Source organism: Elgaria multicarinata, chromosome 16 (genome assembly GCF_023053635.1).
Source record: "Elgaria multicarinata webbii isolate HBS135686 ecotype San Diego chromosome 16, rElgMul1.1.pri, whole genome shotgun sequence".
In the NCBI taxonomy this organism is placed as follows: domain Eukaryota; kingdom Metazoa; phylum Chordata; class Lepidosauria; order Squamata; family Anguidae; genus Elgaria; species Elgaria multicarinata.
In genome coordinates this window covers 7895121-7905931 of record NC_086186.1, presented here as the reverse complement: position 1 = coordinate 7905931, position 10811 = coordinate 7895121, and the positions used below count along the sequence as shown (strand labels likewise).

The window sequence follows — 10811 nt, the reverse complement described above, 5'->3', positions numbered from 1 at the left end:
CCTGGAAGAAGGTGTAGCAGCTGCCCTCTGCATTCGTAGAGCTAATCGCAGCAGTACTGCCTCTTGGCAGTCTTGCCTTCAAAATCCTGAGTTGTAGTTGAATGAATGTGGGGAGCCTCAGCTGAGGGATTCTTTAAAATAAAGCAAGTTTCTAGTCCTTATGGTGATAGGAAATGTCTTTAAAAAAAAAAACACTAACTATTGTAGGTGCTGAAATGACAGATCTACTTCTAAGAAAGACATTCCAGTCTTACGATTTTCATTTAGGGCTAATTTGAACCATGTTTTGTATCACCCTGTTTTGTGGGGAATGGGACTCATTCTCCAGCAGTCTGCACTTGCAACAAAGTAAATAAAGACTGGTATCGTTTTTGCCAGCCCAACCCTGAGTGCAGGTTTCTGTTGGGCTCGCTTTGTTGTAAGCATGTTGCGGCTTGCAGCCTTCGGCTAGTACCCGTCCCCTGTGCTTCAGGAGACACCTGGGGAAAGTGGGATTCTGCATGCCAAGTGGCAGCACGCTGAAGTTCTGGGCCGCTGCTGCCCCCAGTCAGTGTAGACCAGCCTTCCCCGACCTGGTGCCCCCCACATGTTTTGGATTACAAGTCCCAGCAGCCCCAAGCCAGCATGGCCACAGGGATTGCTTCGTTTCTGCCCAGGCCACTTTGCGGGCGGTTTTGTCAGCTGCGTGCATCCCACCAAGAAGCGCCTCTCCCTCGCGTCCCCAGAATGACTACAATTCCCATAGCGCCTTGCGCACATACCGCGATACCTCAAAGGCTCGGGCGCCTCAGGCTCCTCCCAGGCGTAGGCCCAAGTCGTCTTGGCAACGCGGGGCGGGGACAAGAGCGCAACAGCCAATCGGGCGGGCCACGGGCGGCGCGGAGGGCCAATGGCGGCGTGGCCGGGCTGTCTTTTGAAGGCCGACGCGGCGGCCCCGTAGTACTTGAGGGAAAGTGGTGAGGCGAGTCGCGGTCATGGCGAACCTGCGGGACCGGCTGGTGAGTCGTGGGCTGGGTGAAAGGGGAGCCGCCAGAGGGACTCCCTGTCACTGGAGGCTCGCCGGAGTTCCCCGCTCCGGCTTTGGCGCCCTGCTCCTTCACGCAAGCGCCGCTCGTCATTCTCTGTGGACGCTCAAGTGAACGTGTGAATGGTTTCCCGTGAGGCGCGTCGTGGCTGGAGGGGTCGCGCAACGTCTGCCGGCGTTGTGCTGCCCGAGAGCCGGTTCACACAACCAGCGCTTAGGTCGCCCGAGGAAGGAGGAGAGGTCTCCTGAGGAGAGAGGTCTCTGGCGGGCTGGGGGGTGGCTTCGAGGAGCGCAGCAGTGGTTCGCCTCCACTCAGGCCGGCCTTTCCCAACCTGACGCCCTCCACGTGGGTTGGACTACAGCTCCCATGGTTGCTGAGAGGCGCAGTGTGGTGCAGTGGTTAGGGTGATGGAGTGGGGCGGTGGAGACGCGGGTTCTAGTCCTTCCTCGGCTGTGAAGCTCACTCTGGGGCAGATGTTGACTCCCAGCCTAACCTACCTCACAAGAGAGCAGCAGGAGGAGAAGGAAGACCACCGCAGCCGCCTTGGGCTCCTTGCAAGAGGAAGAGGAAAAGGCGACATATAAATGTAGTAGTAGTAAATGTTGTTGTAGTAGTAGTAGTAATAATAATAATGAGCCTTGGCCATTGGTGCTGCTGGCTGAGCATTATGGGAGTTGTAATTCTGACACACCTGGGGAGTGCCAAGTTAAGAGAACTTCCGCCTGTATGCTTGTAAAGAAACCAGAATACAGAGAGCTTCGGCTATTGGGCGGTATAAAAATGTATTAAATAAATAATAAATGAATGAATACAAAGCCAACTGCCTCTGCCCCTGCAGGGGGGTCTCTTCCCCACAAGAAGCCAACCCCCGCCCCCCCGTGGTGCTGCCTTTGCCACTCAAAAGTTGGGGGTGTGAAACCATCCTCTCGGGGTGGGGGGAGCCCCCAACCGTCCGCCGGACGACTCTGTCTATAGTAGGGTGACCATATGAGAAGGAGGACAGGGCTCCTGTATCTTTAACGGTTGTATTGAAAGGAGAATTTCAGCAGATGTCATTTGTATATATGGAGAACCTGGTGAAATTTCCTCTTCATCACAACAATTAAAGCTGCAGGTGCCCTGCCCTCTTTTAAATCTGGTCACAGTATAGCTGCAGTATAGCTCCTGCAGCTTTAACTGTTGTGATGAAGAGGAAATTTCACCAGGTGCGACATGCATACAAATGACACCTGCTGTGGCGCAGAGTGGTAAGTGGCAGTTACTGCAGCCGAAACTCTCCCTACGACCTGAGTTCAATCCCAGTGGAAGCTGGTTCTCAGGCAGCCGGCTCAGGTCGACTCAGCCTTCCATCCTTCCGAGCTCGGTAAAATGAGTACCCAGCTAGCTGGGGGAAAGGTAACCGCGACTGGGGAAGGCCATGGCAAACCACCCCGCTACAAAGTCTGCCAAGAAAACGTCAGCGAAAGCAGGCGTCCCTCTAGGAGTCAGCAATGACTCAAGGGCTTTGCACGAGAGGTTCCTTTCCTTTTTCCTTTCCTCCCTAGTCTACAGAACTGTGTCATGTGCATTTTAGCAGCTTTTGTTGTGTTGTGAATGCTGCTGTTCTTTCTCTGGGTGCCTTTCGACCCCCTGGCCCAGGCGTGGGCTCTGCGTGTTACATTGTAGGCATTCTGTACAGCACCGTGAACATTGATGGTGCTATATAAATAAATATTATTTTATTTATTTATTTCATTTTTATACTGCCCAATAGCCGAAGCTCTCTGGGCGGTTCACAAAAATTAAAACCATAATAAAACAACCAACAGGTTAAAAGCACAAATACAAAATACAGTATAAAAAGCTATATTAATAATAAGGCCTCCTCATGAAGTGTGTGCTGTGGATGATCTGCTCCCCTAAAACAGAAGAGGGAGTCTTTGCCCATTAAGTGCTGGGTGCAGGGGCACAGGGCATTTTGGGGGTCTGTGCATGTCCTGATTCCATCACAAGTGTGAGTGCGTTGGATGATAGGACGTGCCGCTGGGTGCAGAACTCACTTTCTTCAGCACCAAAGCTTTTGTTATGTTGGTTGCTTTTGTCAAAGCTTCTGTCCCTTAGTGGCTGGAAAGGTATGCATGGAAATGGGCCCGCAGGAAATCTCCCAGCTGGGAGTATAGTACCAATAGCAATTCCATTAGCTGGGGTGGTGTTTCAGTGGCTTGCTTAAGTGCCGGCATTGCTAAACTTGCACAACTCTTTGACTCTTTTTTTTTTGTGTGTGTGGGGGGATGTTTTGTGTAAACAAGGAAAAACATGCTGTGTCTGATTTTGCAGCGTTCAGTTTTTCAGGGTGCAGAAAATGGGTGATGCTGCAAAATTCTGAGGGTTTTTACCATGGATCTTGGTGGCCAACTCTAAACAATCAGCTTACTGGTGGAGGCTGCTGCCCCACTGGAGGAGTCACGTTGAGCCATCTCTTGCAGATTACAAATCACGTGGCGAGTGGCGTGCCAGTAGATCACGCCAAGGCCTGCAAGCAACTGAATGGCACAAGGAGCCCTTTGAGGCAAATCAGCAACAAGATAGCAGCCCGAAGACCCAGAGGAGTCAAGGTGAACACCGTTGCTCTACCGAGCTGGTTCTTGAGCTCCATAAGTTGTTCACGGTCTGTCTTCCCTCGGCAGAAAACAGAGAATTCCCAAGCAACCATTGAAGGCTTTTCCAGGTTGACAAATGCTGCAGCGAAACACAACCTTCCCAGTCTTGGGTTAAAAGAAGTCAGGCTGGCAAAGCTGGTAGGTCTCATTCTTTTGGAAGCGCAATAGATCTCTCCGCTTAAGTTTGACAACAGTGGCAGCAACCCAGAGAGCTACGTGGCCAGTGGGAATCCTGACCCCTTCACTGTATTGCAAACTGCTTTTGAATCAACCCTATTTCAAAAGATATTTCTTGCAGGGACAGGGCACTATCGTTGGAGAAATTCAATCAAAACCTCCCTATGGGTACGGAGCTTCCCTGCCTGGTGTGAGGAGGGGACAGGGGGGAACAGAACAGGGACATAAATATATTTAGACATTTTTAGAAACCATCTAATATTGAAGACGTGCAACTTTCACCATTGTCTGCACTGGAGGTAAATTTACTTCAGCCTTTTGTAAGTTCATTTTTTCTTCTATCTTGTATGTCTGCCACGCTTCCTCTTTGCGGTCCTCCTTTTTCATCTGTCCCTGGGGGTGCCTGGCTGTGGTTCAGCTTTTCCCTAGATAGTTTTTATGACTTCTTCCACCACACACAGTTGCCCATCTCTTCCCTCCCCTCTGCAAGTTGAAGTGGAGTTTAAAGATCCAAAGAAGATCTACTTCTTTTCTTTGGCCTTCCCCTGACTATGTTTTACCGGACTGAGCTGCTCTATAGCTGCAGTTATACTGTATGCTTTTAGTAATGTTTTGTTGCTGGTGTCTGTTTTATGAATGTTTGCTACCTTATTACTATATCATGTTTTTACATGATGATGATGATGATGAATGTTAATGTTGCAAGCTGCCATGGGAGGTTTTCTGCCCTAAAAGGGAGCCTAGAAATGTTTTAAATGAATAAAGCAAACATACGAGAATTAAAATGATGCAGCTGTGCCCTTTGCAAGTCACAGTAGTATGTGCTGTAAACACATGCTATTTTTCTATACGTTACACATGCAGTCCTTGATCCCCAAAGGTTTCACAACTTTTTTGACCCCAATGCATAAGTTTGACCATCCTCAGTCAGTGAAAGACATGTGTAGATTCAGACCCCTGTTGAGTCCAGAAGCTTTCCATGCATCCTTGAGAAAGCTACCTTGCAAGTTTGTTCTTTGGAAGAAGGCGAGGGCTGGGTTCTTGACAGACCGGGGAAGCGGCATAAGTGACCTCGGTCAGGCAACTCATGTGCAGGTGCCGCAGCTTCTTGTGGGGCAGCAGCTGGCCTCCGGAACCTCACGCCGAGCGTCTTGGCTTTGCTCCTGCTGTCGCCCTTTTAAAAAACTAGGATCCCGTTCCCATCCCTATGGAAATGGACCTGTACCAAGCATTCTCTGAGATGATGCAAAGCAATGTAGAAGACGTTGATGCAGATGACGGGGAGGACCCCCAGCTGTGCAGTGACTACGTGAAGGACATCTATCGCTACCTGAGGCAGCTTGAGGTAGTTACGCGAGGGGGGTGAACCCGCTGCTCCTCCACTGGGCCTGCAAGCTTTGTCTAGCCAACCGCTGGACATGGGCTGTTGTGCCGGGGCTGTGTTCTGGTCCAGCAGGGCTCCGCCGCTCTGGTTGCTCTTCTCCTCGGCCTGTTCCCAAGCCTCTCAAGCATGGGACGTGCTCTGAAACAAGCCGTCCCTCTTCAACAGGTGCAGCAGTGCGTGTTTCCCTTGTACCTCGAAGGCACAGAGCTCAATGGGCGCATGCGGGCCATTCTGGTGGACTGGCTGGTGGAGGTGCATGCGAGGTTCCAGCTGCTGCAGGAGACCCTCTACATGTGCGTCACCATCATGGATCGCTTCTTGCAAGTAAGCTGGTGGTGGCCCAGAGCACATCCGAGAGACCTGAGCTGTGTAACTTCACAGGAAACTCTCTTTCGGCCTCCTGTTTTGAGCACCAAGGTGCTACTGCTTCCGCGGGAGCCAGCGAAGAAGTTCCTACCTGCATGGGCAGAGAGCTCCAAGCCAGGAGTGAGCAGCCTCTTCTTGAGGTTGAGGGCCCCCTCACCTTTAAGCAGCAGCCACCTTGCTCTGCCTCTGGTGCTTTTACTGAGCTTTGACCAGCTCATGGCAGACTGAGGACAGCAGGCAGGCAGGCAGGAGGCAAGCAGGGGCAGGTGTAAGCTCAGAGCCAAACCACAGAGCGCGGCATTCGAAAGGATGCTAGGCTACTCCAGCCAGCCCGCTCTGTTGTTGGGCTTCCGAACTCGTGTACGCGCCTGACTGCGTATACAACTCTTTCCTTGTTCCTCAAGAACAAGAAGTGAACTGGAGGCATTCAACGGCTCCAGAGGGCTTGTGTATTTTATTTATTTATTTAAACATTTGTATCCCACCCTATATTATTGGGATCACAGGGCGGCGTACAGATAAAATCAGACCAGTGTAAACATAAATAATATACATAGCCAAAAATGTATGGAACTGTTATATTAAAACCGGTAGATTTATTTTGTTTAGAAGCAACTAAAAACAATTAAAACTGTGTGTAACCATGGAGAATTTAGCCTCTTGGGAGTTGCACCTCTGGCAAAGCCTAAGTAGCGGGACCGGCCTCTTGGAGATCATTACGCCGAGCAGCTTGATAGTGGTGGGAAAGTGCCCCGTTGCTGGCAGAAGGTACAGGAGAGGCCAAGGGGACACCGGGGGAGGGGCTGCCCTGAGAGTGGCCGAAGGCCCCTGCAGGCCTTGGGCTGGGAAGCTGGCTGATGTTGAAACGATGGCCTAGTCATGAGACTTAAACCCGGGCCTAAATCTCTCTCAATGGGAGATCAGAGTGAATCATGATTGATTAGTTTCTGCCCAATCAGTGCTTTGAAAAAGGTGTACTGGAACTGACTGCTGGTATGATCTGTATTTCTCGCTAGGTCTAAGTAGACCTCTAGCACGGTCCAAATAGCAGAACATGTCCCTCTGGGACTATTGTGTGTGGGGTGGGGGGGCGGAGAGCCTCTGTCTGTCTTGACCCCCAAAGATGCCCTCATAACCAAAACTGTAATAACATCCACCTGGTCATAGGAACCAGCCTCTTGACTAGTTCCTTGAGAACTGCAACCGCACTACCGCGAAAAAGAAGCCCGTGTCCGACGGTGGCGCGATAGGCCCAAACGTCTGTGTGTCGCACTAGGCCCGGCCTGTCCCCCGTAAGGAATTCCAGTTGGTCGGCGTCACGGCGATGCTCCTGGCTGCGAAATACGAAGAGATCTATGCCCCGAGTATTTTGGACTTTGTCTACATAACTGACAGAGCATACCAGGCCGCTCAGATCCGTGCGATGGAGCAGAACATCCTTAAAGAGCTTAACTTTGTCCTGGGCCGGCCACTGCCACTCCATTTCCTGAGGAGAGCAGCCAAAATTTCTGACGTAAGTCCATGAGCCGGCAATTTAGGCTGGGATTGGAGTCTAGTATAACAGTTTGGGAAGGGGACATCTTAAAAACCTGTTTTAGAAGGGGTATCCAACATTGTGTATTGGAGGCGCTCAGATCTTACTATTCTTAACAATAATATTAATATTGCATTTATATCCCGCCTTCTTTCCTCCAAGGAACCCAAGGTGGTGTACATAATCCGCCTTTCCATTTTAGCCTCACAACAACAACCCTGTGAGGTAGGCTGGGCTGAGAGTCTGTGACTGGCCCAGAATCACCCAGTGGGTTTCCATGGCCGAATGAGGACTAGAACACGGATCTCCCGACTCCCAGTCCAACACTTTAGCCACTATACCACGCTTGGCATAGGGCTGGGAAGCTCCTACACTCAAATGTGGTTCTCTTCTGATTCTGGATTGGACTGCATTCCATACAAAGTAATGGGTCCAGCCTTCCCCAGCCTGGGGACCTTCACTTGTTTTGGACTACAACCCCCAGCATTCCTGACCATTGGCCATACTCGCTGAGGCTGATGGGAATTTAACTCTAAAACATCTGGTGTTTCCCAGTTTGGGGAAAGCACCTCTAGGTGTTGTTACAAACCTCACTGCAAGCAAAGGTTGAGGAACCCTCGAAGCACAGCTGGGTGGTGGTGTCATAAAGATTCGGTCCTGTCGGACAATCTCATGGGAGTCCTTTCTTGTGTTGCCAGCCGTCTGCTGAATCGTACCTACTAGCAAAATACCTGATGGAATTGACCCTGCTGGATTACGAGATGGTCCATTATAATCCTTCGGAGATTGCTGCTGCGGCTCTCTGCCTGTCTCTGAAGGTCTTGTCACAAGGCCAGTGGGTGAGTCTTGGTTGAACGCAGGGCTGTGGGAAAGTATTCCAAGCATTCTGTAGCCCACATCGTCTGAAGTAACTGTGACTGGAAGCCGAGTCCACGAAGAGGAAGCCACAGTGTTCCTGGCCTCCCGCTCTTCATGGCTCAGCTCCAAAGCTCTGTGTCTCCATCTGACCTGGGAGCAAAACCCAACGACGTGTATGCCAGCTTACACTGTGCAAACACAGGCTGGTGGTATGTGCAAGATTCAACTTCCACAGCCTCGGACCCCTGAATCTAGTGTCTTTCATTTCTTTTTAAGCAAGTACCTACTACCTTATTTTCTTTAGGTCAAGTATCTAGTCCTTATGGCTGGATTGGGGGTTCGGTGCTCTGAATAGCCATTTCTTGGGTATGCTGTAGCTCTGGATTCCCTGCATCGAGCAGGGGAAGGGGTTGGAGTAGATGGCCCACAAATCCCCCTCCAGCTCTATAAAACGGTGGCCCTCTGCCCGACGAGCAGCAGGAACTACTTTATAGAGCTCTGCTGGCTGGTGGATTATGGGAGCTGTAGTCCCAACACATCCAGAGGGCACTAAATTGGGGAAGGCTGACTTACATCAAGTTGTTTCTGGCGCACAGAGAGTCTGGAAGGCTTTGCCAGCTCCCTTGCTCTTCTCCTGCCCGGTTGGGGTTCTTGGGCGCCACTGGTGGGTGAGGCCAGCAAGGGGGCTGTTGCCAGGGCCCCCGAAACGGGTTCTGACGGCAGCCACCCTCTTGCAGAACCTCAAGCTGCGCTATTACACGGGGTACGAAGAGGAGAGTCTGAGCCCTGTCATGGAGCACATCGCCAAGAACGTTGTGAGAGTCAACAAGAACCTAACGAGACAAGTTGTAAGTATCCGCCCCCGCACCCGTCTACTGTGCCTCACAACAGGAAGGAAAGACCTAGGCAATCCCGCCTTTGGGGTAGTGTGAGACTTCGAAGGAGGGGAACTTGACATGTGAGCTCTCCCTTCCACCTTTAAGGTCTGGACCTACTGTGAGGCAAGCCTGGACCCTTTGAAATTTGGGTCTGGGCTCAACTTGCCTTTGGTGTTTGCTGCTACTGCCTTCCTGCCCTCTCTTCGCTGGTGGTGGGGCAGTTCATGTCCCAAATGCAAGGCATGCTGGGAAACGTAGTTCCCCAGGACTTCTGAGTCCCGTAGACTGGGCTGGGCAGAGCTTGGAGCTTGCTGTGGCTGCCCTGTGACTGGGTAAGGTTGGAAGAAGGGAGCAGGGGTTCATAGAACATCGAGGCCTCCTTAGGCAGAGGGCTGGGCCATCTAGCTCTATTCTACCCACACTGACAGCAGCCGTTCCAAGGCTTCAGACAGGGACCTTTTCCATCCCTATATGGGGATGCCAGGGATTAAACCTGGGACCTTCTGCATGCAAGCAGGGACTTGTAAAGCTACAGTTGCCACTAAGCTACAGCCCTTCCCCAAAAGAGTGGGGTGAGGGGGTTTGTGAGCGGCCTGACCCCATGACCTGCTCACAAGGAAGGATTAGAACATCAGAAGTGCCCTGCTGGATCAGACCAAGGGTCCATCTAGTCCAGCACTCCGTTCACACAGTGGCCGGCCAGGGACCAACAAGCAGGACATGGTGCAACAGCACCCTCCCACCCATGTTCCCCAGCAACTGGTGCACACAGGCTTATTGTGAAATACGAATGGAAATCGAGGTGAAGGGAGGGGGTGGTTGTATCGTTGGTCTTTGGCATCAGGATAATTGCCAGAAGGACTCTTAGCTCGAAATATCTGATGAAGCCTGTATAGTCCAAATGTTCTGCTGCTTCTCCCTTTCTTCTTACCCCTCGATGTTACATGCGAGGGATACTTGCAGCAATATTTTACTGAATTAATTGTCAACGGAGTTGAGAGCTCTTCTGCCTTCATAAAAGCAAAGGCACTAGATGCTGATAATAGCTGCTGTCAACCTGCAAATAGGTGGGTTGGAGCGCTGCGTATGTTTCTCTCCCAGGAACAAAGCAAGCAGGTCTGCTGAATTACTGCAGCAAGCTAAAAGCCTTTAAGCAGCCCATCTTTGTCCCTCAAACCCCTGACAGGCAGTCAAGAAGAAGTATTCCAGCAGCAAATTCCTGAGGATTAGCACCATCCCTCAGCTGAACTCCAGCGCCATTAAGGACCGTGCAGCCTGTTTGCTGGGTGAATCCAGGCAGCTACTATGTGAGTGCAAGCCATGTTCTATGTGATCAGTCAAAGACAAAGTGCCCTTCTCGATGCAGCCTCCTCAGGCCTTTTAAAGACGGACACAAGAGTTAGACTAAGATTCTGTATTGTATATACTTAATAAAGGTATTGTAGGAAATGCCTGTTTTTAAGGGCACACTTTTGAGAAATCAGGAGTTAAGAAAAAAAAAGCAGTATGTCAGCAAAATTTTGCTCAGCGTGTCAATGTATCCCAAGTTCAGCCTAGCCCACAAGGTAGCAATTCTTTTCCCTCTCTCGCGAGGAGGTAGCAAGCGGAACTTTGTCACTACACAGATTGGGATGATTAGACTCAGTGTGAACCTGAGGCCAGCAAGAACCGGGGAAAGGGCTCGCTTTGCTCACTCTGAGCCCACAACACTTTTGAGACTTATAAAATACTCAATAGCCTTATCAGGATGGGCTAGAAATGCTGCTCCTACCATCGTGTGTTCAGTTGGCCAGACATGACTTGCTTGTTCTCTAACTCTCTGTCTTTGCTGCTCTCACCAGAAACTGAGCAAGGTTACAGGTGAGGCCTCCTCACCTGTGTCTACTGATTACCATGTTTTTTGTGCCCCGTACTTGAGAAACGTTTAATAAAAACCCTGATTAATTGAGC

The 10811-nt window shown here is 50.8% G+C and overlaps 1 protein-coding gene across 1 annotated transcript; it reads left to right on the top strand.

Moving 5' to 3' along the window:
* Positions 1 to 4928: 4928 nt before the first annotated feature.
* On the top strand, positions 4929 to 10252 carry CCNB2 (cyclin B2). Its single transcript, XM_063142622.1, is given in 6 exon segments — positions 4929 to 5186; positions 5391 to 5549; positions 6868 to 7104; positions 7824 to 7964; positions 8721 to 8831; positions 10048 to 10252. Coding segments are annotated over 6 exon segments (1053 nt in total). The 3' UTR covers positions 10195 to 10252.
* The last annotated feature ends 559 nt before the right edge of the window (positions 10253 to 10811 follow it).